The following is a 26,092-nucleotide window of genomic DNA, read 5'->3' as shown; positions in this document are numbered from 1 at the left end:
TCGGGGATGTGCTCGGGAGCGGGGTGAGGCAGCGAGCACACCCTGTGCCTGGGCTCACACCGGAGCGCCGTGCTGCACAACGAGCCTCGTGGGCAGGAAAAAGGCAACGTGGGATTTGCTTCAAACCGAGGTCTTGCAAAATGCAGCGCGTTTCGGATCTAATTATTATGCTGTTTCCCGTTCTGATGGCTGGGACGAGATAGCGAGGGAGAATTTCTCGCCAGGCGTCTCCTCGGGAGCTACCAGGGAAGGGAACGTCCCGGCTGCAATAAAGAATGAAATAATCTCCTGGCGAGGATAAACGGTCCCGCAGCCCAGGAGTGGGACTGCAAGCCAGGAAAATTCACAGTATCCTTCTCCATCTCCAAGCTGTCATCACCCTAGATCACAGAGGAGAGGTACCAAATGATCCTGATCCCCACGGGGAGGCAGGAATTTCGGGCAGCAAGTTGCACTGCAGGCAGGGCAGGTGGGAAGGAAGTGAGTTAGGTAAAGGGCTCGCAGATCTGAGATGCTGCAGTAATGGCCCTGTAATAGGAGAGGCACTGATTACAAATAGGTGCACACACAAGAAAGCACTTAGCTATGAGACGGAGGAGGAGCGAGTTATTGCAAAAGAAAAGCTGTAATGACAAAGGAGAGCTCCCGCGTTGAGTCACTGCCCGAGCTGACGCTCAGGAGGGATGCACAAACACCAGCTGGGTAGGACTGGGGATGGGAACCCCATGGTCTGAGCTTAAAGCTGTATAAATCCCAAAGAACTACAGAAAAAAAATAAGAATAAAACCAAAGATGATGGACTGAGGGCAGCAGAGGCCGAGCAGCCTACCTGCGATGGTGTAGAGCCCCGTGACCAGCAGCATCAGGACGGTGGAGAGGTAGAGGTTCCAGCCCAGGCAGACGTGCACGAACAGGGCCCCCGAGTACAGGTCGGTCTGTGCGGGGACAGAGGCTGTAACAGGCAGCATCCTCGCGGCCACGCACGGCCAGCTCCCTCCTGGGGGCACCAGGAGGCAGCCCAGTCTGCAACTGGGCCCAGCTGGGTGAGGACAGAGGGACACAAGGACCGGCAACGTCTCGGGGCATTGGTGCTGCCACCAGCCCTTGGGTGCACACGTGGGCAGCCCCAGCATGGAGAGCAGGAACCCCAAAACTGAGAGCAGGAACCCCAGCACTGCCTGAGCCTTGCCTCCTGGTTTTTCAGTTGGGGAAACCGAGGCACAGGCAATGGCAGAAGCTGATTTTGGTCCCAAGTGACCAGGACCAGAGCCCAGGGGTCCTGCACCCCAGTATGGACCAGTGCAAAAGGATCCTCCAACACGTCAACGGGTGCTGCCACGAGGAACGTGCTCCTGTGCTTGCCTTCCCCATTGCAGCTCCCCTTGCAAAGCCCCGAGAGGAGGCTCTGGGCTTCTGCTTGGCCAAAAAGGACAAACTGTAGTGCCCAAAAAACCACCACAGCAGCTCCTGCGCCCACATCATTTCCCCCATCACTGCTGTGGGACAGGAGGACCCCGAGCCACCACCACACCTCAATCCATGGCCAAGACCCATCAGTCTCCAGCACTGGGCTGGGATATTGTCAGAAAAACCTCATTCGGAGGAGGAAATGGGGCAGGAAGAGGCAGGATGAGCTAAGTGCACACTGCAGCAGCTCCACACCCTCGCCCGGAGCTGTGCCTGCTCCCCGCAGCCAACACTTCAGCCCTGATCTGACGTCCGTCTTCACGTACGTCCCAAAAACCACCCCGAGCAGCAAGGCTTTCCTGCCCCATCACGCGGGAGCAGCCGTGCAGGATGAGTGCTGTGCAGGCCTGGTGGTGCATCCCGCACGGCAGCTCCTGCCCCAGCTCTGCCCTCTCCCAAACGCTCCCAAAGCTGGGCACAGGGACACGAAGGTCAGTAGGTAGCACATGTCCAGCTTCAGCATGGTATGAGAGCCTTTTCCCTAGCAGGTGAGCCCACGCGGGCAGGCTTAATGTCGAATAAATCCCAAACTGAGCCAGCCAGAAAAGCACTTGAGCCTGAGGATCCCAGTTCAGGGACTGGTCCTGACACCAGCACAGACATCCCAAGGGAGATGCTGCGTGCCCCAGCTGCACTCGAGCTTGGCCACGTCTTCGGGGGAGCCCTCACCATTCCCAAAAGACAATTCACCCCATAAAGGTCCTGCTGGAGAGGAACCAGCTCAGCAGCAACCACAGAGCAGCTCCCCGTCGATAGCTGCCTTGCCACCGCAAACACCCCCCAAGCGCAGCCTGGCACCACCGAGCAGCCCTACGAGGCAACAACCAAGCCAAGTCAGCACCATGCTGAAGCTACGAGGCCCAAAAACCCCAGGAGAATGCCCTCAGCCATCCCTCAGCACAACAAGAAGAGAGAATCCCAAAATTTTTGAGCCTCCCCAGCACCGTGCTAGGCCAGCACCCTCGGTGCCCCGTGGAGCTCGCCATCCCCTGCCTGCCTGCTCCTTCCCCAGAGCCTCAGCCCGGGAAAAGGCATTTCATAACCCCCTTCTCCGGGCTTTCTCAACGCTTAAGCATTTTTGCAGTCGTCTGCAAATGAGTCTAATCCTTCGCTATGAGGAAGCAGGAGGTGTCTCCACCTCCCTTCCTCGTAATTCTGCTACGGTGGGAGAAAAATAAAAGCGCATGTGACTGAGTTGTTAATAAGACACCCCGAATACAAAAACAAGCTAATTAAATCCAGGCATGACCTATTCATAAAACAAGTCCTTTCAACTGTAAAAGGGGAGCAGAAGCCTTTGAAGTCAGGCCTCGTAATCCAGCGAGATCCCTGCCTCCACCGCTGACCTCACTTGGGAATTCGTTCTTACCCAAGGCCATCGATGCCTTCCCAAGGAGCTTGGCTTTAACAGCTGGCAAAGCCAGAACCCGGGCAGAACGAGTTGCCCAGGCTCCAGAAAAGTCTCCAGGGGCTCTCTGCCAAAGCTGGGACATTTGTGCAAATCCTCACGTGTTCCTAGCTAGGGGGGACACGATATCTCTGCAGGGTTTTGAGCTGCCCGGTCAAATCCTTGCATGCTCCTAGCCATGGGGGATGTGATCTTTCAGCAAGGTTTTGGGCTGCCCTGCCATGAAATGTTGAGGGTTGGGGACCAGCAAATGTAAAATGCCCGCAGAGGAGAGATGGATGCATCCCCTGCCCATGGAAGAGCCACCAGAGCAGCAGCGATGCCCAGAAGAAGGGGGAGAGGAGATCCGTGAGTAAACCCAGCACCCGCAGGGAAGGGTGGCCCCAGAGGGGACAAGAGGAAGCCCCAGCCAAGTGGCCACGCTGACCCATTGCCCTGAGTCTCGCATCTTCCTTCCAGGCTCCCTGGGGAGAGGATTTGGGGCTGGTTTGGCCACGCATGGTGCCAACGCCCCGCGCGCTGCTGGAAGCGCCCCGTGTTTGGGCAGATTCACCCTGAGCCGAGCTGGAAGCCACGATAATCCCCGTACAAGGCCGATTCCTCTTCTGTTGGATCCTGCGTGACTCAGAGGTGACAGAAAACCCAACAGCCCAAAGAAGGCGCAGAAAAGGCTGAGAAAGGGCAGGGGCAGAGCCGCTCGGCAGCGCCAGCCTGGCTCCGTGCACAAAGGCCGGGAGGGAGGCAGAGGTTGCCAGCAGCACAGGCACCACGCAGAGTTCACCTGCAGGTTCTCCTGGTGTTAGGAAAGGGGCCACACCATGAGATCCCCAGTAGTTTCCTGGCTAGGAAGGAACCTGTAGGATGCCTGTCCCTGCTGGTACCCATATGGGACGAGCTGGTGGCAGCACAATGCCTGGGTAAGAAGGGTTGGCTGTGGTCACCCGGAGAGACTAGAAGATGAGCAGCCCTCAAATTAGATTTCTTTCTTTAAATTCAGAGCAGCAAGGGCAAAAAAAAAAAAAACACCAGGAAACCCACCCCAGCCTCCAACCTCTCCCTGTAGGCACCAGCAGGGATTCGCTTGGCTCCCAGTGCCCGGCAAGCCTCACGCAGGTGCTGCAGCATCTCCCTCGAGCTCCTCCCTGTGCCCACAGGAGCAGGGACCGGACCTCTCCTGGGCAGCACAGGGGATGAATAAGTGACAACACGTTCCTGGGCACCAGGATGACCAGGGAATAATCAACGTGCCATTGCCAAACCCGGCTGATGCTCCGGGAGCTGCCACCCATCGCACATGGGGAGCAGCAGCCAAACCTGGGCAGCTCCAGCTCCAGATTTTTTTTTTATTTTTTTTTGGGGGGGAGGGGGAAATACAGGTGGCAGCCGCACCGACAGAGTCACCAGCACCGCTTCCGCAGGCTGCGGCCACGCTCAAAGCCCTGCAGCAGCAGGAACAGAGCAAGGGCTGCTCCCAGCCCCGCAACCCACCTGTTAAAAATCAATACCGAGCTGCCCAGCTCTCGGGAGGGACGCACGGGTCCCCAAAAGCCAGGGACATCAGGCCACGCAGTGCCACAGCGGGTGCAGCCCCTCGCACCACAGGCGTGGAGCATAAAACAAGTTGCAATAAATGAAGGGAAATGGCAGCACGGCGGGGCGCAGCCCCGAGCTGCGGGCAGGGAGCGCCGCTGCGTGGGGAGCCACGCTCCCTCCCGGCCCTCCTTCCCGCAGCCAGCCCCATGCAAAAGCAGCGCTGGTTTAGTTTTCATTTGCAACCACACCTATGCAAAAAGCGCAGTTTTTTCTGCGACCTTTCCCCATGCAAAAAAGCGTTTTTTTTTTTTTTTTTTCCTGCAACCATCCCCATGCAAAAATAACCTTTTTTTTTTTTTTTTTTTTTTTTTTTTTTTCCTGCGACCATCCCCATGCAAAGAGCACGGTGACTTTTTTTTTAATTTTTATTACTATTATTATTTGTTTTTGTAGCCACCCCATGCAAAAAGCACCTTTTACAGCCGTCCCCCTGCAGACACCCCAGGGTTGGATTCGCCCGCTCGGGGCGGTGCAGGGTTGCTCCCTCCAGCAGTTTTTTCCTCGGGATCGGGATTGTTTGGGAGTCATTTGCTCTCAGAGCACCTCCAGCCCCAGGGCTCTGTGCCCTGCTCTGTCCCACTTGCTGCAAGCCCGGTGCCACTGGTGCTTTGCCCTTTCCTTGTGGAAAATTCCCCTGCTTCCCAAGGGGATAGCAGAGGGAGGAGAGGAGCTGGGGCTGCACATGGGGAACCATGAATGAGGCCAAAATGGGGTGAAAATACTCCTGGGAGTATTTTCCTGGAACAAGCCCTGGGACTCAGGCACTTTCCACACATGCTCGGGCCATCCAGTTGGTGCACAAAGGCTCCTTGCTGCCTGAAATCCCGAATTTTGGGGATCCCAAGAGCCAGCCACAGATCCTTCAGGGTCCCCCCTCCTGCAGCAGCTCCAAACCCCAAACTCTTTGCTGGGTGGAAATTCATCGCGGGGACGACTTACGGAGATTTTGGTGAAGATGGAGAGCAGGAGCGACAGGCCCGAGAGGTACACGCGGATCCTCTCGCCTCCAAACCTCCGCTGGAGGTACTCGGGCATCGTGACGATCTGCGGAGGGGAGGGAGCGCTGGCTGCCCTGTCCTGATGGGCGCAGGGCAGCGTCACCAGGGCGGATTTTGGGGAGGACGGCGGTGGCACCGCAGTCCCACGTACCCCAGCTGAGATGTAGATGGGAACGAAGACCCAGGCCAGCGCCAGCAGGGCGTACGTCGCCTGTCGGGAAGGAAGCAGCGGCACAGGCAGGAGGCACACACCTGAAACAGCCTCAGCTCCCCTCCGAGGCACCTTTCTGTCTCCAAACGGCCTCAAACAGCAGGTATATAAGGCCACGGCAGAGCCTGCAGCATCCCAAACACGAGCACCCTGCTAGCTCCCCGAGCACCAGGCAACCCAAATGCCGCGCTTTTGCTGCGGGAACCAAGGGCTTTGGAAGTGGCACATGGGACAGCAGGGAATTGGTGACCCATTTGGGCATTCCCCTCATCGGGGGGCAGGCAGGGGCTGGAGGGGGAGGCTCTGCCCCGAAACAGCCTTCCCCCTGTGCACAAGGACTTGAGGTGACCCCAAATTCAGTGTGCATGCACTGGGCATGATGCGGAGAAGCCAAATTAGCAGCATTGTGCTCGTAGCCCCTACGCAACTCCTCCCAGGCCTTCAGTCTTGGCACGAAGCTGCTGTGACATCGGCTGTGCTGCTTTGTGGCTCGAGAAATTCATGTTTTGGGTACCACAACGCGTTTCTTACGTTCCACTCAAAGCCGGTGACAGCGATTCCCCCGGCAGCACCGGTCCCGGCCAGCCCGATGAAGAGCCCCGAGCCCTCGCTGCTGGCGAACAGAGAGGCTCCGATCTGCGGGCGAGAGCAGGATTCCCCTGCAGCCACGGGGACACGGGCACAGCAGGCAGGAAAATCCCTCAGCAAACCCACAAGGAGGTCCCTGCCACCAGCCCTCCCTCGTGCCCAGCTCCCCTCGGCAGCCCCGGTTGGGTTTGGGGTGGAATCGCTCGGTTTTGGGAGGACGAGGAGCAGCCACGTGCATGGCGGTGGCACCGTGCCCTGCCCGGAGGTGGCCCTGTGCAAGCTGCCAGCCAGCGATGCAGGAAGACCTACAACCTGTTTGTCAAGGAGATGCTAAAATAAGAGCAGGAAACAAAGAAATGGGGGAGTTGAGGCGGCCACGGCTCCCTTGGAGCCACCAGAGGCGGCGGCGATAGGGTTGAGACCCCAGCAAGCCCTCCCCAGGCTCGGGGTGGCCTCCAAGGAGAATAAAACGAGCTGGGTGGGCTCCTGAACCCCTCGTGTAATCAGAAGGGAAATGGGGATCAGGAGGCACGAATCCTGCTCAGCAAGGGACACAGAGCCTGGCAGGAGGAGGTGCATGGGCTGGGGATGTGGGGGCAGGCAGCGGAGCAAGGAGTGATGAAGGGGGAATTTGGTGGGAAGGGGAACGGTGCCGGACATCCCCGGTGCCCAGGACAAGACTCAGGGGGCTCTACTTACTGGCCACCATGCCATGTCCCGGCCAGCAAGGAAATAGCCACTGACGGTGTTCCTGTTCACCCTGCACGAAGACTGCGAGGAGAAGAGATCAGCACAGCCCTTCCCCTGCGCACCCAGACACCAAGAAACCAAGAACCAAGTCTGCCAGACGAGAAGCCGAGAGACGGGAGACTGGATAATTAATGGGAGCTCGGCAGCTCAAGGCTAATTACACCGAGTGGCAGCTGCACCCCAAATACCTGGAGCCACGAAGAGCAAAGGAGGCACCCCCGAGAGGATGTGCCCGTCCTGCCTCCATCCCCAGACGGGGAAGCTTTGTGGGGCCCAGCCTTGGCCACGAGCAAACGCGGCACAAGAGGCGAAAGACACAACAAATGCAAACTACAGCTGGAAAGTAACAAGAGGCTTTCAAAAAAGATGCCAGGCAGAAAAGCCAGCCCTCAAAAACGGTTTGAAAAAGAACATTGGTACTTCCAAACGGTTACAGGAGAAAGCGAACAAGAACGCTCTTACCCATATCCCCACCGCAATGTTTAAGGAAAAATAAACCACTATGACGACGAGATCAGCAACGCTGAACTGCTGCGAGGGGGCGAAGGATCCGGCGGTGGAATTGCCCTCCATCCCTCCTCTGCTGCCTCCTTCATCCCTGGCAAAGCCTCCCCCAAGGCGATCACTGAATCAGTAACTCGTTAGCTGCTTGGGGGAATTTATCATTAATCCAAGTGACACTGGGAGCTTCGCTTCCAACACTTCCAAAGATGTTTGAGGGCCATCACTCAGTGTGGGATCCTCAGTTCTTTCCCCTTTTTTCCCGTTTTTGCATATATCTTAAGGAAGCCGCAGGCTGTTCCTACAGTGGGCATTTATTGCACTTCTCTGGTGCGGTTTCTGAGGGCTTTCAGCAGCCCTTTTGCAGCAGCGCTTGGTGTCGAGACATTGCTGGACAAGAAACTATCGCAGCTTCTTTCCCCTCTAGCCAATTATTGTCATGAAACCTGTAGGAATTTCAAGTCTTAGCAGCTGCTCCTCTTTTCGTGGTTAAGACTTGATCAAAAGTTCCAGCAGGCACACGGGGACTGCACAACCTGTGCCTCGTTAGTAAAGGAAGCTTTAGGATCAATTTTAGGACAGGTGTTGTACATTTTAGATTATTTTTTTTTGAGTTTAATAGAAGTTGTTTGCAGCTTTACAAATTACCTTAGTGTAAACGTTTGTTAATATTGCCCTTTATAAGCTGCAAACCAAACCCCGATGTTTTTCTTGCAGATGCTACCGATCCGGAAAGAATTTGCATTATCTCCTGACTAGTCAATTAGTGTACAAAAAGCAGGTTTTTTTCATGTTCCCTTGAAGGATCCCAGTGAAACACCTCTAAAATAGCTCGCATTTCTGGTGATCCGGCATTTTTGCCTCTGAGAAAAGCACACAGATTGGGTAACCCTGCAGGACCACGCTGTACTGCAAGAGTCCAGAAAAACACGAGTGAAGTCACACGCGCTTCGCTCCCTTCCAGCCACCCCGCTAGGAAAGCCAAAGGTCCAGCGATCCCGTCTTATGACCACGACAGTTTCAAAGTCTTTAATCCTAATCAATACAATTTTACTGCGCTGAATTAGCCCAAGGTGGGGGGGTGACGTGCTAAATCGGTGATCGAGCACAGAGTTGTGGAGCCTGAGCAAGCCAGCCAAGGCTGACCAGCAGAAACGCTTGTGGGGATGAAGCCAGTCTCCAAAATTCAGCTTGAAACAAGCATGAAATAATACTTTAAAGTTTTCCTGTGTTCAGCAACCGGACTGTTTTCTGCACTGGATGCTTGGCTCACTCGCCAGCTCTCCAACTACATGTCACAAGGATTCATTCAGAAAGCACACACCAGTCAACGTGCACACCACTGAGATGGATCGAGGGATTTCTCCTCTCTGAAACCATCACCGATGGCCCCACCTGTGGGTTTGCACCCTTGTGGGAAGGATTAAAGTTCTCCCTCACTGCTCTGCTGAAATTCAGCCTGCATTAACACTTTCAAAGTACACACAAGTGTTAATGTGTCAGCCTGGTGCACCTCCTAACAGCATGGAACTGTTCAGTAACCTACTGTAAGTAAAGTATAACCAGGCACAGCCTTGCATCTTGACATTTCGGAGATAGAATGTAAAAAATTAAACAATGCTGTGATGAAAAATAAGCTCAAAGAATGAAAATAGCGTTATCTGGACAGAGGCGAGCAGTTGCTTGAATAAAATTTTCATCTCACTTGCTGAATGTACCAAGAAAAGTCCATAGATCTTTGATTAATGCGCAGAGGATTTTCAGTCACAGCCCAGGTGCTGTGCCAGCAGACACCAACCCCCAAAAACGCTCACTAACCCACCACAAGCCAGGACGTTCAGCCTCTGAGAAGCTCAGAGCAGGCCATCCCAAGCAGGCACCCAGAGAAGCCTGGGAGAACACCCCTGAACAGGTTAAATTCCACACTGTGGCTGGTTTTGTTTGTTTTTTAAACACGCATCCCACGAATTTGGTCCCAAGTACAAACCTCTGAAAACCCATTTACCTGTGATGAGCTGGTTTTATCAGCTGGAACCTCCGGATATTTCATCCTTACAGAGCAGCCACTGCCTCTCCCTGCCAACCAAATCCCCAAACCATCCCAAGAAGCCCCATCCTTCAGGTAAACAAGTAATTCCACAAGCAGAAATCACAGGCCATTAAAACCAGCCTTCACTTCCCCCCTGCATGATACCCTCCCAATTCCATAATTGTCCCCCTCCAAAAAAAAAAACCAACAACTCCCAAATTCTCCCAAGTCCCTGCTGTCCCCTGCCACCCAGCCACAGGTTTAATTTCCTTGCACATAGCCTGAAGCGAAGCAGCACGCTGCAGGTGCACTGAACCTGACAAATTACAACAAATCTTATCGACACCTTCGTGACAGTCCCCAGAAACCGGGTGGCTGCTGAAAGGTTGCGTGTATTTTGCATTTTACAAGACTGCTCGGCAGAAAGACGGGTTGAAATGCGACGATGAGCATTAGGGTATTAGGGTATTAAGGAAAAGCAGCCTCTCCTTGTCTGCAGGTGTTACAGCACAGCAACAAGCAAAACAGATGTTATCTTCCTCGCTGCCGAGAAGCCCGAATCCTGTTTACACTCCCAAGTAGCACATTAGCATAAAAGAATCAATTCACCTCCTGATTTCTTTCAATACCACAGGATCTGCAAATCATTTTTAAGGGGGGACACTTCAGAAGACAAGTGACTATTGTATAAACATTTTTAGAAAGCTCACACAAAACAAATCTTTATTCTTTGTCGCAGAAAATAAATACAGGTGCATATTTCATATGCTTTTCTATAAAAGCACTCCTACAAAATCACTTAACTGCATACAACAGTACAACCTTTTTGGCTTTTAAAATGCAAATATTATACAGTCACTTCATTTTATTATCTTTTAAAGCACTTGTAGCAAGCAGCTTTGGAAAAGGAATGCTTAATTTAGAAGCCAAATTCTTGCCTCAAGTGTTTTGTGTTTGTTTTTTGTTTTTTTCTTCCCCCCACTATGTATATAGTGCAACTAACCTAAAAGCAACTAGAACAGTTTTTTTGTAAAATGTTATCCCTTCCCTCCCCGTCCCTCCCCAAAAAAAAAACTGCAAAGAAAAAATTGCTCTTAAAAACTGTTCTACCTTGATACTTAAACCGAGAGGAAACAAAAAGTGGCTCAATAGAAATATTCAGATAAGCATGATGCTTCACAGCTCTTTATCTGTTCGCTTCCAGTTTGGCCCGGGTGTTTCTTTAGACTAAAAAGCATTAATCATCCAGTCCTATATTTCTGAAAAGGTACGACATGGACTCCCCGTTATGGATCCTGCGAATGGCTTCTGAGAGGATCATGCTGATATCCACAGTCTTGATTTTAGGGCACTGGAGTTTCTGTATTTCGTGGGGAATCGTGTTTGTAACAACCACCTACAGAAAGAAAAAAATTTAGAAAGTCTTAACAGCTTCACGCTTTCCACCTCCCATATCAGAACTGCGAAAGGGAATGTCTGTCCTCCAGACCCCAGGAAGCCACCCTTGCTGATAACAGAACAAGATTTTACATTACTGTCAGGATCCAAATCTTCGGAAGAGCTATGCATTGCTATACTGCGTATCCATGGATACTAATGGCAATATCCTTCCCTCCTTTCATTCTGACACCTAAGGTCAGAGGAAGGTACAAAAATATCCCCCACACTGAAGGGAAAAGTCTGCTTATACCAGCAGTCTGTCGTCTCTCTGCTCTCCCTGGTTTTCCACTGCTGTAGTTTAGGGATATTCTAGTGTACAATTCAACGGTAAGAAAGCCAAAACCAAGCAACATCCCACCTAAGTTCTTAATGCCAGTATATTTTAAGAATTATCGGGAGAAAATTGCTCTTATAAAAAATAAACCAACCAACTAGACCATCTGATTAGCCACTCAGAATTCATGCTTACTTCGTCGATTGCAGATTCCTCTATCAGCCTGGGAGCATCTGACGAGAGCAGGCCATGCGTGGCCATTACGAAGATCTTGTAAGCCCCCCTCTCCTTGAGGGTCTCTGCTGCAGCAAGAAAGCTGTCGACGTCATCTATAATGTCATCCTGTCAAAACAAGACATTCTTGAGTCAGTGAAGATTCAACACGCTCTCAGACCAACGTGTAGTCTTAAACTACCTACTGATAATGAACGCAGTGCACCCAAAATGACATTTAATCTTTTTCAAATGTTAACAGTTTACATCTAGTGCAAAATGGGCATTTTCGCTCATGTTGTTCTTCAGACACCTGAGCTCGATGGCAAGCATTAGAGTGGAAAAACAGAGTGTCCAAACCTACTGGAACATCACTCCGTAGTTCACACAATCAGCTTCAGTAAATGTGCAGGCTACTGCCTCATGAGATAAAAAATGCAGTATCAAAAGCCCACCATCAAAGTTCATTTGCTGATAAAGCAAAAATATACTTGATTTCTGTAACTTCAGCATATTCAGTATCATTTATCAGAAGCTATGGAATCTTACTTACCACGATGATAGCTATTCTTCCTCCTACATCTCCAACAACTGTGATGGGTGGTTTTTCCTTGGGAATCAGCACTGATCAATGGCAATTTTTTTATTTTTTTTCACAGAGGTAGAAAAAAAAAAAGAAAAAAGAAGGTTTATACAATTTACTTCAAGTGTGGAAATGTCACCTTTGCATGGGTCACCACTGTTTTAGCAAGAAGTGAGGTGACAACTGTTCCAACTATTACAGTGTTGCTGGGAAAAGCACCAAGATTTTAATACTTTTTTTTTAAGCTTAGTGAAGAAGTATTAACTACATGCAGAGAGCGGCATGCAGGCACAACCAGTTCAATCAGCCTACTGAAACCCAAGCTAGGTTTTCATGCGATGAAGTTTTGCTGGCACAGCTACAGGTCACACCCACGATCAGCAAGGATTCCTTGTCAAGGCTTATGACATTGATCCGGCTCCACACAAAGCCAGCTCAGCTCAGCTTATTAGCTCTGCGTCCCAGAACAAAACTCAAACATTAAAGCCAACTGGCAAAAGTGTGGCCTCTCTGCCACAGGCTCTTCTGACTGACTGTGGTGGCACAGCTCCTCCCACGCAGGGCACAGATCTCACGACCATCCCAGCACTAAAACTACGGACAAAAAGCATCAAATAGTAACCGTTCCCCTTCCTCATGTTCTTATAAAGAATTGCTCCTCTTTGATGGTGCCATCACTGTCCCCCTCTCCCAAAAGCACAAAAAGCAATAGGTGAATACTCTCACACACAAACTTACTTACTGGGTATCTCTAAACTGGGATGAATAGCAGCTACGTTTTTGGCTGTAGGTGGTGAGTGTCGGCCGTCCACCATGTCAGACTCAGCATCTTGAGCTTCCCCGTGAATGACAGCAATTCCCAACCGTAAGCGCTCAGCAAATGACTGTGCCCTGTAGAGAAAGGGTTAAAAAAATGATCCTAAAATCATAAGAAAATACCTAGAAGAAATCACCTATCCCACAGCATCTTGTTTTCACCAGCCCTGTGAGAGTCGAAATAACCTTGAAAGCATCCACACTGGCCTTGCAAGCATCAGGGCAAATGCCGCAAAGTCACACAAATCTGATTATTCCTTTCTGTTTTGCCCAGCAGTCAAAAAACATTTCCTGGCTTTCAGCATTCTTGAGATCCCATGCTTTAGCTGGTCTCATCTAACAGTCACCAAGAATAGCCTAGATGTCTGGGTTGCCTATATTTAATTAAATAGGAAAAAATATTCAAATGAAAACAGAAAACAAATATTCATCTATTTATTTTTAGCAAGACGTGGACTAAGTAAGACAATATCCCAGACCTTCTCACACGTAACCTTGGATATCCTACAGAAAAGAAATCAAAATCATTTTGCCTGACAAGCTACTCTTGAAATTTAAACAGCTCGGATTTCTACAAACTTACAAAAAGTTCCTTCGCCATGCAGCATTTATTTGACTGAAGTTAGGAATTTAGGTAATTAAGTTTAAGGTTAGCTGGATGAGTGTGGAAAGCAGAGTCAGGAAAATGGGAAATTCAGACAGAACTTGTAACCCGGACATGGCAAGCAGCAAGTAAAATGCAGCAGTGACATTCGCCCTACCTTACCTTGCATACCCCGGAGCTCAGCATCTAGCCTGCACCAGCGACCTGCTCTCCTCGTGGTCAAAGTGAGACCAGCACGTCACTTTGTTCTAACTTTAGTATCTAGGACCTGTGGCCTGAATCACTTCCTTTAACCTTAAGCCTGGCTTCACTATCCAAACAACTCCACCGAGTTATTTGCTCATTGTGATGCTCAGTTAATTAAAATTGGAGAATCTTCTGCCCTGTGGTTGTCATACAGTTATTTTTTTCAAGAAGTTAAATACAGATAAATTATGATTCCATGCATATTTAAGAGTTATGACTTCGAAGGCGTAATCGTATCAGTGAAACTACAATAATGATTTAAATATGCAATATTACATTGAATAAAGTTCAAAACAACAGTAAAATGATTTATTCATTTTCCAATAAGCTCAGAAGCTCCTTCAGGAGTAAGTTCTCCTTCACAAGCAGACATTCGTCTGTGAAGCTTGTCCTTAATTAGGCCGAGGTGTTCCGCCACCCTTGTCCAAACACAATGCACCTCCCTCAGACTACTCTGAAATGCTCACATGCACACGTGAAGAAGCTGTACAAACACAGCTCTGGGATGCTCTCCTGCAAAAGTCTCCTTTCCTATACATGTGCAACTCAAGTGAGGTCATTTGCTGGCATACACAGTTACTTGACAAGCATGAAAATGCTTCAGCAAACGCCTGCCTACACCCAAGAGACAATACTGACACCAAATAAAGGAAACAAAGACAAGAAAACGTAACGTAATTGGCCAAAAGAGAAAAAAAATCACTTAAGTACCACCATTGCGAAACAAAGATGGCAATTTGTTCCCCTCACTGTACTTCTACAAAGTAAAGCATTTTGGATTTACTATATAAAACAATGGTTGTTTGCTTTTACAAAGAATATCATGACTCCTTGGCATCAAAGACTAGGTAATGTCTCAGCAATTTATTAGTTTGTCACCACAGCAAATAAATTCTCTCTTAAATCATCATCCAACTCTTTACCACCTTCTCGGAGCGGTATAATTCTAGAGATTAGGTAAAGCGAACCAAAAAGCTACAGGAATTAAGAACAATTGTTTGGCCAACAAGAACTTCACAAGGAAAGCAGTCTCAACCATCAAATCCTGTTCCACCACGCTAGGCTGTAAGTCAGCCACACTTAGGATCTGATCAACCACGTTCTGAGCTGTTTGCTAAGCAATTACTTTGGATTAGTGGTGTACCACTTCTAGTGATTTTTCTTCGTTCACGGTAGGAAATTCATAACGTAAATGTACATGAGTATTACATCATGTAATTAAATAGCTTCTTTATCAGAAGCACTGCACTGATTTACCACATCAGCTTGTTTTTTTTAACCTCTGTTTAGATTTATTACGATTTTGTGATGATGTAAAAACTGCACATCTGAAAGTGTAGGTGGCAGGGGGTTGCAGGCTGCATCTTTTAACTGTTAAATATTTGTCCTTCACTCGACCCTAAGAACAAAATGAGGATAGAGATTTCCTGCTCTAACACAAGAGAGCAGATCGTACCCACCTCTTTGCAGACGCAGGTGATTTGGCCACAATTACGGCATTCCTGTAGTCTGGTATCTGTAGCAAATAACAGATAGCAATGTCTACTTCGTATCTTCAGACAAATTTCAACTCAGTAAGAATCAAAACTTCATTTTGCCAAAAGAATTTTAAGCATTTAATGTTTTACCTAACGTAAGAAAGCAATCTCAAGAATCCATGGTACATATTGAGAGTTCACATCTCAGGAAATACAGATATTAAGCAAATTCAGATTTTAGCTTAAAGTTGTACCTCTCCCAAACACCACGTTATATACAGATCACACAAAAGTAACCACCTTAGAAGAACGTATGGACTACGCAGGCAAATGTTAAAAAACAGGAAACCATCAAAACTAAAGCTTCCTGTTCGACTTAAGTTGTCTGGTGCATGCACACAACAGTCTTGAATCACTTGAAAACACAGCATTTAATCCATTTCCTCATTTCAGGGTTGTTTTTCAAAGTAAACCAAAAAAGAAGACCAGCCTCTCCACATCATATGACTCCTTACAGGGACTATTAAAAGGAATAAAAATTCTACATTCACTGCACCCATACAGGAGCCATGAGCTGTCACTCCACTGCTGGCACTTCCAGACCTTCCACCAGCAGCCTGGGCTCACTTTGGTATCTCACTGCAGCCCCTTCCTTGCAAACTCAGCACTTTCCCTCACTGCACTGCCCTGGGACAATCTGTGCCAGAGTGCAGCACACACAGAACCTGTCTGGTCTTGCAGCAGTTGTCATAACAATGATGCACAGCCACTCACAAGTCCTGCAGAGCACATCCAGTCCCAGGGAACCCCACTATTGCAGGCCTGAAGCCTCTTGGCTGTTAGATCTGTTAGAGCTGTCACCTGATAAATTTGGAGGGACAGGACCCTGACACGGAGCTCACAATCTTGCTGCCAGACATTAAATAGCAGCTCCAAAACACAGAAATACTCGTTTTTAAAACTACAAGCAAGATAAGTTATTCCACAGCCTCATCCTCAAACGCACACCATACTTGCTGAGCGTTTCCAAAAGCATTCTATCTGAAAGAATTTTTTCCCATGCTGATTTAACTTCTGAATTTTGGCAGGGGCCGAACCAATTGAAAATGAGAGCTTTTCAGAGGACGAGTCAGGCAGCATTAATAATCCGCAGTGCTACCAACTCCACCTACAATACTGGGAATTCAGCATGTTCTGTCCTTTACAAATGCTTAGTTAAACAACAGGCTATGAAGATTAGCATGATGGAAGGTATGGACAAGGCAGGGCCTGTCATTTGACATAATAAAGGCTTTGATCTTGTTCAGACATCATTGCCTCATTTTTCCCCTGCCAAATTATCAAATTTGTTCGAAATGAAGTCAGAAAGCCAGAAATGTCATCCGAGAGACAGCAAGACATCAACAGCTCCTAGTAACAAAGAGCTATGTCACTCCGAGATTAACGAGTCACTCTGAGCTTAACGTGTACACATAAGGAAGACAGAAGACACTAATTATAAATATTTGCTAGGCATACAAAGGAAAACCACCAAATTATCCGTACACAAATGAGTTTCACTGATTGGACTGACTTCATCCCAGAAAATCAAATAACTCCCTTCACACCTACACATAATTTTCTGACAGGGAACGACTGTACGGCCTCATCCTCTCAACTTTCAGCTAAGTGCTTTGTAAGTGACCTCCGTTCTTATCAAGCTTGACTCTATTTCATGCTATTCAACATATCCCATCACAACTCCCCCTTGAAACATTTTTCATCCTTTAGTATTGACAGTGCAAGATTTGCAGCAAGCTGCTGTCACCGGGAGCTTGAGATGAATACTAAATTCTTCCGGAGCAGCACGGAATGAATCTTTCACAAAAGGGATACTACACATCACTTGGCTAGTGAAGTACTTGCTAGCACATATCCTGTGTGATCAGGTAGGTTCAGTCAACCTCTGTTTTAGCAAGTCATCTCATGAACAAGCAGAGGAATCAAGAAATTAAAAGCTGAAAGGATCTTTTAAGTCCTCTCTACACAAACTTCAGCAGGGCTCTGTGAATGTTCATTTGTTAGAAAGCACCAGGTGAGCCAGACTCAAAGCTGCAGCAAATCTTCCTAAAACGTTAAGACTTTGGGTATCAAGATGTGCTTAAAGACTAAACTGGGAACGTGGCCTTGTTACCTACCATAGTCCACAGGTTCAAGTAACATACAACAGCACAACTTGTCTTCAGTCTACATATCTGGCTTTCCACTTTTTTTTTTTTTTTTTTTTTAACTTATATATTGATTACAATATGCAATACTTCTGTCTTGGTGCACAAGATGAATGACTGTGGCAAAGCCAGAGCCAGGAATTTTGTTCTATCATCTTCCCTCTTTCTCAGACAGACAAATTACCAAACAAATTGTAATGACACATTCAAATGGTAACTGATTCCCCAACAAACTTTTAGAAGTATCATAAAAAATACTTTTTTTTCCTTCTTTTTTCAAACTAAGGCACTTCTCTCTCTTTACAACAAAAATGCTTGAGTTCAAAAAGTAAGAGCAAACTATACATTTTCTTCTCAGCAGGAGGAAAAGATTTGCTTTCTTCCAAATGATGATTAGGCAGACATAATCCACGTCTTACACCTACAATTACCAACTGCACAATTTGTCCACATGAATCTATCAGTAGCACTTCTCAAAGCACTTTATAAAAGTAATATCCATTTCAAAGATGGAGAAATGGCTGCACAGAACATCAGAAGTTAAGCTCCCTCAAGTCAAGACATGCTTGAACAAACAGCAGGTGGAGATTTCCCCACAACAGAAGTCATCTGTTCTTATTTTCAGATTAGGATGGATAGGCTCTCATCGTTTACGAGTTAGCCTGCAAAATATTTTCATAATGCTATATAAATTACACCTACACCAGCATTCCATCCTGTAAATAGCAAGGAAATTGGAAACAGAAAAGGAAGAGAATACTCAGAATAGAAAAATGCTCTTTTATATACATGTATTACTTAGCAGGATATGTATAAGATGACAGAACAGCATCCTTACATGGAAAATAAAATGCCAGTTCTTCATGAAAAGCAAAATCAGGCCTCTCTGGGAAGGAAAAGAACCAACACACCACTTCCTGCCCCAACATGACCCTCCCCCCTTTAAAATTCTGTTTGAATTGTTAATCTTTTCACAGGAATTTCACAAGCCTTGAGACGTTGCAAAAAATAATTAAAACAGCGTAAAGTAGGCCTTCCTCACCTCTTCCTGGATGTACTGTAGTAAAAATGGAGATGCTCTCAAGTTATCAACTGGAATATTGAAGAAGCCCTGTATCTCCTTCTGATGTAAATCCATGGTAATGAGATGAGTTAGTCCTTAAAAAAAGACGCATGAAGAAGCAGGTCAGGAAAAGTGAGCAATAACAGATACACTTTATTTCTCTAGTAAGTTTAACAAGTTTGTTCAGAACAAACTCTCTAAGCTACATTAAAACAAAAACATTATGCTACATGCTTTCAGTAAGCCTAGTAACTATGTCTCTTTTAAATACACAAGGGTTATCCCTGCTTCCCAATCGCTACTGTGTCTTCAACAAGCACCTGAGAACAATCCCCATAACTGAAGCAGTAGTGCCACACTGAGGCAGGTATGCTCCTTCTCCGTTTACACCTGACAACGTGGAACCATGAACAAGATAAATGGTCCTCTACCACATAGTGGGACACAGTAAACACTGGAGTTCTGAACTCCTCAGAAAGGGACCCAAATTCTAATCACTGCCACATTTCTTCTCTCACAATAAGAACCCGATCACAGTGTTCATTTTAACTGCCAATTCTTGCCAGGGAAAGAAAGCAAAAGGAAAGAAGCAGGAAATAAAGTGTCTTAATGGCTGAAAATGCACAAACTCATTCTCCCACCTCAACTCAAATGTAAAGGACAAACAAAATATTCAACAGCTAAGACAGACAGACTAGAAATGACAAAGTACAACTGCTCAAAAATGTAAGAAAGGCCAAGAACAGCATTATGAGGGAGGGATAGCACAGCCCAAAGCAGCAGACTCATCTTGCCAGTACAGTAGGATGCGATGTAAAATGGATGTTGCGAGATGTATTTGTTTTTAAATGAACTCACCATCTAGAAACATCTCTAGTTATATTCTATGCGTACTTCAAACTTACTAAAAATAACTGCAAAGTTTTTCAACAAAGTCCCACCTTGTGCACAGACCTCTTTGGATCTGAGCGCTGCCCGTGGGACCCCCCATTTCCTTGATTATTCCACAACAACCTGCATTCTTACCAGCCTTGCACATCATTGAAGCCAGTAATTTAGAGACAATGGAGCCCCTTTTTCTCATCTTGCACTGCTTGCTGTATGGGAAGTAAGGAATCACTCCAATAATGCTTTTGGCACAGGATGTTTTACAAGCGTACACCATGATCAGGAGTTCCATGATCGTAGTATTCACATCCCTGGAATGAGAAGCGTCTAGTTCTGTATTCAGGCATAAAAATCCTGCAGCTGAATTCAATACAACATCTACATCCATTACTTCACTGTATTAGAGTGTGAGAGATCTTCATTGTAAATCCAGCTGCACACCTAAGGATGTAAGCGTCCTGTACCCAGCATTTTAATTCTTTACTAGAATTACATTTCATTATTATTTTCACTTTTTTTTTTTTTGGTCAATTCAGCACTTTTCAGCATACTCCATTTTCAGGCTTTTGGTAATACAGCATGTTGCTGTGACAAACTACACCATATTTTTTATCTCCAACATCTATTTCTATTGCTCACAAAGCAAAATAGATGTATTTTTCAGTATCGATAACCCTTAAAAAAAAAAAAATCAGATTTACAACATAGTTCTATTTTGTTCAAGCCAACAGCAGGCTAAATATTTACTAACTGTCATCTATTTTCTGATCTAAATGAGAAGACAGAGGGTATCTATAGATGAGAACCAGTCATCAACTAAAGGACCTACTATCTTTGGTGCGATTAGAAATCAAAAAAAAAAGTCTGTATTTTTAAAGTTCTTTTCACAAAAACAACAAAACTGTTTTCTGAGTCACACGACACATTGCCTAGGAAATGCTCCTCCTACATTCAGAGCTTTGTGATGGTGCTGGAGCCATGGTAGCTGAAAAGGGAGGAATTTAAAGAGAATGTCATGAGCAAAAGAATGCACTTAGCGAAAGAACACAGAAACCATGGGGAAAGTTTCATTGACATTTTCATTGAAAATGAAAATAGAAGTTGGCTTACATTGAAGTCTTCTTTGTGCATGTATCAAAACAAAAAAAAAAAGCACACAAAGAGAAGCCTCTATAATTAATCTAAGCTTATTATACTGTGTCACATACATAATATGCAAAGAAAAGTTAGAACAGAAGCATTCCTATGGATGGTCCACATCAAAACGCTTGTACAGTGTCTCTCAACAACTACTCACTTTGAAACTGTCTGGATGATGAACACATCCTTCCCTCTCACAGACTCCTGGATCTGCACTCGTGTTTCTGTTAAGAGAAGTAGGTGAGATGTGAGGAGCAAGATGCAACGGAATCAAGAAAGGGGCAGTGATAAAGGCAGATCGTAGGTAGGTAAGTTTCCAGTTCTGCCCATGAAATGCTCACCTCTGTTTGGCTCTTGATAAACCTGAACCTTCCCCATCTCAACCCCTAATCGCCTGCAGGAGAAAAATTAAAACCAGAAGTCAGTAAGTGAAAATGAAGGGCTAAATGAATGCAAAGCCCATTAAAGTGCAAAACCATTAAAGCAGTTGTGACAGTTACTGAAAATGCCATATATGAGGAGAAAAACAGGAAAAGAAACCCCAAACACTAAAACCAGTTGCACTCTCTCTGTATCTATATAGACAGATGACAACGGACATTCACAATGCTTAAGAGTCCACTTTTAAAGCATCCTTTTCCATAGACAAATGTCAGTCTGGAGTGAATAGGAAATCTGAGTGTCTGCTGTGTTTATTCCATTTCAATATTAGCACAGCCCATCACCACTAAAAAAAAAAAAGTAGGAAGGAATACGATAGGTACATATGCCCAAGTTCTTCGGAGGCATGATGCCTTTCTATATGTTCTGAAGCTATTCATGTATTTAAAGCTAATAAATGTCCCCATCTAAAACAAATAGTGAGGACAGATCTAGCTTTGCCCCTATGAAAACTCTGTTACAAGGAGATTGCGAACATGCTGAAAACTCATGCCCCGAGTATTTAACACTACCCAAACATTCATTTTCCTGCATTCACAACATACTGCAGACAACCACAACCTGTCACTGAACAACTTAATCACAAGTTACTTTCTTTGTTATCGACCTGTTGAAATAGGCTGTGCAATACCGTACACCAGATGTTCATCCCAGCTGTGATAGCTTTCCCGTGTAACTACCACAAAACAGAGAAATCGGTCTTCTCTAAAAGAAGTCCCCTTACAATGGCACCAAGATCCCAAGCTGGCCTGGAGGCAGGTTTTACTTACTCCGCAATCCTCTTCGATAGTTCCATGCATGATGAATTGGAATTAGCTGAAAACAGCACCAGTCCTCCCTTCGTTATATTCATGTTGGCCCCAATTTCAGTTGATGGCACACAAAACATCAAACCTAAGTTGTCTTCCCACTCCTAGAAGACTGGAAGAGAGCAAAAGCTTTAAAAATCAAAAACGGATAAATTTTATCTGTTTAGACAGTGAAGGGTTTCTCATAATCCTGTACTCTCCATCGTTCTTACAATTTACCAACATTTTAATAGCACCACACAGATATCCTTATAGAGGTTTGTGGCCCTCAAGTTACACTGTTTACAAGCTAGCTCAGCACACCCAGCAGTGGGGCACAAAGAACAGACTTGTGCCTCTCTTGCCTTCCTTCTCCTGTCCCCAAGCTTCACACACCCACCAGCAAAACGCTTCAGTAGAGGCTGAAGCCAAAGGATCTCTCCTTGACAATATCTTAACAGTTGGTTATTTATTTATTTGCTTATTAAATGCTTTCCTCAGGCTATCATCTAGCAGCATAGATTCTCTTTTCCAGTACCCTTTCTAGAACTGAGCAATGCTGACTTTCAAAATCACAAAGCCAGTCAGAGGTAGAACTGAGCCAAGAGAGCCCTTAGGTCCTAACTCTCTGCTAAATTGACTAGAGGCGTCTATTTCCATAGCTGTGCATCTTTCCACCTCTTTTCAATAAATTATAAACTTACAAATAAGGATGAAATGTAAGGAAGAGCTCAGTAAAGCTGGTAGCTGTAAATAATGCTCTCTTGCACAAGGCATCCACTTGATGAAGCAGCTGTTGTCATTCTTTGATACTAGTATTTCTCCTGTGAAAACAGGAGAAAAACATCAAGAGGAAATCTATACATTTTCCCCCAAAATAAAAGCAAACACCACTACTTGATGGGATTCCATCTTCACACTTGTTATTCTTTTTTGAAACACCGTATTTTCATGCCCTATTCTCACATAACGTTTTGTTCAAATAAAAGAAACAATCATGCTTACCAGCAGCCAAAAAAGTCCAAGGCTGCAGCACCTCACTTATGTATAAATAGCTCATTTGTGTAGCATTTTAGCATTAAGTAGGGGGCTGAAAATATCAAATAGGAGCTGTGTAATTCAAAACAAAATGAATGGGAGCTCAGATAAATCAATAACTTCCCTGGCAAACATCTCCCTATGGAGAAACCTAAATTCTTCAAGTCACCTGTAGCTGTTCAAAAAAAACTGAAGGCTTATTGACTACCAAGTGCTCCCAAACAGCATTTAATTTTCATGCTTAGGGGAACAGCTGGCTAGCTCTGTTATAAAACTACCCCAGCCCACCTCTGCAACCTGCCATACACTTGCTTGGCTTGGCCCAGTCCCAGCAGTGTACCCAATTCATCCTCTGTCGGGATCCAGGGTCAAGTCAGGAACTTCCTAACGCCAACCCCTTCACAAAGAGGCCGCGCTATGCTCAGCTGCTGTGAACGAAAACCTGCCCTTTGCCAAAACTTCCCAAACATGCAGAAAGAGCACGAACAGGGACAACCTCAGCAATGGAATTTGAATGCCCAGTTGTTGACTCCATTAAACCCAGTAGGATCCCTATACCTGGCTTCCTGGTACATCCTTATCTTACGTATGTATGTATGTGTATATACATATATATATATATATACACACACACACCCTTACCCTGGAATACCACAATCCCATATCCTATACCATTAAAAAAAAATAATAATTCATTTCTGCCTGTACTTTCAGACATTTGTGAAAAAATAAATAAATAAAACCAACACCCAACTCCTAAAAGGCAGTGGTTACAGACATCCAGTCTAAAGCTTACCTACACCCATCCCAAACCAGGCTCCCCACAATTTAAGGGAAAATAAAAATCAAATTCCATTTCCTAGCTCATGTTTCTTCCTTCGTTCCACTACACACTTAATCTCCACAGCTCCCAGGTGGCCTGCCAAACATCCCTAATGGCGTTAAAGACATCTTAAAACCACGTACTGGGCACGTACTAGAAATGCTTTTAGGTTTTGGAACATCCCCTGAAGTACCCTTCTTGTATGATCAGATGGGAGCAACATAAAGATGGCTTTCAGATAGTACTGGAAATATTTACATGGTGGTTTTTAATGACGATTTCTTTCCAGTTGTTACCTCTTTGCTGCATGGATTAAGAAAATGAGGGGAATTAAGAAATGTGCTGAAAGACAAGTTTTTTCCTGTTCATCACTCAGGATGTATTTTACCCCACAATACGATGCTGACATTCACAAGCAACACCAAAGATGTTTTTTCTTATAACCACAGGCCAAGGACTTCGCTTGCGGATGTACTTCAGCAGCAACAAGTGGGCTACACTGTGTGTGAGGCAGGGAGAAGTCCTGTTTGCAGAGTAACGCTGATGTATCAAACTTTAGAAGGGTATTGGGATGACAGCACGCTCACAAAAACTTTATTAGGGGTGTAAAGACATGAATCCACAAACGGACGTGGGACCACAAACCTCTCTGGCTTGAGGTGGGCAGGTCTTCCAAGCCAACATGGACTGGAAGAGAATGCATGCATCCAATGCAGGCACTGCCCACAAACTCCTACCTTCTCTTTCGGGCTGCACACAGCTACACAAACACGTGAGGATGGGCACAGTTACAGGACTGGATGTCCACGAGCTTTATTCCCACCTGCTTCACCTCCACAGCATGAGCACACCAACAGCCGCTGAGGCAAAGATAAACTGCCTGGGACCACCACAGCACCACTCCTGGGATCCCCAAGGGCTGTGGGGGGGGAGACCGGACCCCCCCACACACCCCACTCCCCACGAGGGGATGCAATATACCCCAAAACCAGGGCTGTGTCCCCCGGGACTATATGGCAAGAGGGTCGCCCCTTCAGCCCCACACCTCCCTGTGTCCCCCAGCTGCTCCTGGTGGGGGGCTGCACACCCCCAGCCCCCCTGCACCTCAGGATCCCCCTCCCCTCCCTCAGGGGGCCTGGGGGCTGCTCCCCCTTTCACCTGAGGGAGCGAGGAGCCCCCGGCTGCCCTGTGGAGGAGAAAAGAGAGGAAAAAAAGGGGAAAAAGGGGGAAAAAAGCGCAAAAAAAAGAGACTCGCTCCCTCAGAGCCCCCTGAGGCGAGGCCCTCGCAGCCCCTTCCTCAGGCGGCGGACCCTGTGTGAGGGAAGGGAGGTTGGGGGGGGGGCGCTGTGAAAGGGGGCACCCTGCCCTCACGCAGCCGCTTGAAGCGAGACTGATGGAGCTCCAGGAGCCCCTTCGGTTAATGCCTTACCTGCCGGCTCCGGCCCCCCGGCCCCGGGTGAAGCGGCCCCGGCCGGAGGGGTCGGGGAGAGGCGGAGGCAGCGGCGGAGCTCGGCCCCTCCGGTTGCGCCGCTCGCAAGATGGCGGCGGCGCCTCACGGGGGGGGAGCGCGAGGGGCGGGCGCGAGGCGACGCCCTCACCCCCCCCGCCCCCCATCCCCCGCCGCCTTTCCCGCCTAAGGCTGAGGGGAGCTCCCCGCCGCCGCCATCTTGGCCCCGCGATGGTGATGGGGAGTGTGTGGGGGTTCCCGTTAATAAAGCTGCTTTTTTTTTTTTTTAAATCGTTTTTTCTCCTTTTAAATGCCACCCGAGGTGGGCGGCGGCCCCCTCTGGGTTGCGAGAGTCCCCTCGGAAAGATGTAAGGAGGCAGATGTCCGTGGTTTTGCTCCCATGGGGTGGCTGGATGCGCTGCTGTGGGCTCGGCCAGCACAACGGAGGGGCTTTGCCATCCCCAGCCTTTGCTATCTTATCCAACAGTGCTTGCAGACAATAAAGATGTTCTGTAAAGTCAAAAACAATAGCAAAAAGTGGTCCCTTAATTCCTTTATAAATACTGTCCAAAGCATGCACAATTTGTCTGGAGTCCCATGTTCCCCCCCCCCCCCCGCCCCCCATAACACTTGGGTTAAATTGAATGAATGTGCATTTTATCTCATTTGCAGCAAGAGGATGGGTTAAGTCACTCTTTAAAAGCCCAGGTTTATCACAGGACAGCATCCATGACAAAAGCTGTGTGTACTTTCACTCCTTGGACAAACTTTAGCGTCATCCTGCATAAATTCAGGATAAGGCTCTTGCCAGGGTTATCCATCTGTCCCTTCTTCCTCCCTCCCCTCCAAGTAAATACTCAAGCACCAAAGCTTTTTCCTTTTCTGACCCTTTTTCCCCTAGCTCTGTGGCTAGAAGCTGTTTTAAGTTGTGCTTTTCAGTGTGCCCAAGATCAACAGCACTTTATTACATAGGGATCAGAATTTTAGCATTTAGAGTAAAGGTACAGATCAGGTATTTCTCATCACAGCGTCTCTCATAACTGAATTATATTTATTTA

The 26,092-nt window shown here is 47.0% G+C and overlaps 2 protein-coding genes across 5 annotated transcripts in view; both read right to left on the bottom strand.

The window, feature by feature from the left end:
- The window catches only part of SLC5A10 (solute carrier family 5 member 10), a gene marked incomplete at its 5' end in the record, with an annotated part of 35,300 nt that extends 27,712 nt beyond the window's left edge, over positions 1 to 7,588 (bottom strand). For both annotated transcript variants that reach the window (XM_082772258.1, XM_082772257.1), the window contains 6 exons: positions 830 to 935; positions 5,408 to 5,512; positions 5,618 to 5,677; positions 6,209 to 6,313; positions 6,965 to 7,036; positions 7,478 to 7,588. In XM_082772258.1, the coding sequence (XP_082628384.1) occupies positions 830 to 935; positions 5,408 to 5,512; positions 5,618 to 5,677; positions 6,209 to 6,313; positions 6,965 to 7,036; positions 7,478 to 7,588 (559 nt within the window). The remainder of the gene's footprint in view (positions 1 to 829; positions 936 to 5,407; positions 5,513 to 5,617; positions 5,678 to 6,208; positions 6,314 to 6,964; positions 7,037 to 7,477) is intronic.
- A 2,625-nt stretch (positions 7,589 to 10,213) lies between these two features.
- On the bottom strand, positions 10,214 to 25,291 carry PRPSAP2 (phosphoribosyl pyrophosphate synthetase associated protein 2). 3 transcript variants are annotated; one of them, XM_082772858.1, is made up of 12 exons: positions 25,017 to 25,291; positions 22,431 to 22,550; positions 21,709 to 21,859; positions 20,839 to 20,891; positions 20,655 to 20,721; positions 19,496 to 19,668; positions 18,449 to 18,564; positions 15,182 to 15,237; positions 12,798 to 12,946; positions 12,026 to 12,096; positions 11,455 to 11,601; positions 10,214 to 10,941 (listed from the first exon to the last, which is right to left on the bottom strand). In XM_082772858.1, the coding sequence occupies exons 3-12, from the start codon at positions 21,825 to 21,827 to the stop codon at positions 10,783 to 10,785; spliced, it is 1,110 nt and encodes a 369-aa protein (XP_082628984.1). In that variant the 5' UTR covers positions 21,828 to 21,859; positions 22,431 to 22,550; positions 25,017 to 25,291; the 3' UTR covers positions 10,214 to 10,782. The 3 variants fall into 3 exon arrangements, with proteins under 3 accessions (XP_082628984.1, XP_082628985.1, XP_082628986.1); XM_082772859.1 differs by lacking the exon at positions 25,017 to 25,291 and adding an exon at positions 23,742 to 24,626; XM_082772860.1 differs by lacking the exon at positions 22,431 to 22,550.
- Positions 25,292 to 26,092: the final 801 nt, after the last annotated feature.

The sequence above is a fragment of the Aythya marila genome, assembly GCF_965140915.1.
Source record: "Aythya marila genome assembly, chromosome: 15".
Lineage (NCBI taxonomy): Eukaryota > Metazoa > Chordata > Aves > Anseriformes > Anatidae > Aythya > Aythya marila.
This window is presented reverse-complemented; position numbering and strand designations above follow the sequence as displayed.

Excerpts from the sequence above, each read along its gene's own strand:
- PRPSAP2 (XM_082772858.1), bottom strand. The coding sequence starts at position 21,827 with ATGTTTTGTGTGCCATCAACTGAAATTGGGGCCAACATGAATATAACG. Across the intron at positions 15,238-18,448 it reads TACAGTACATCCAGGAAGAG|ATACCAGACTACAGGAATGC; the intron begins GTGAGGAAGGCC and ends TATTTGCTACAG. Across the intron at positions 12,947-15,181 it reads TCACCTGCGTCTGCAAAGAG|GGCACAGTCATTTGCTGAGC; the intron begins GTGGGTACGATC and ends CTTTCTCTACAG.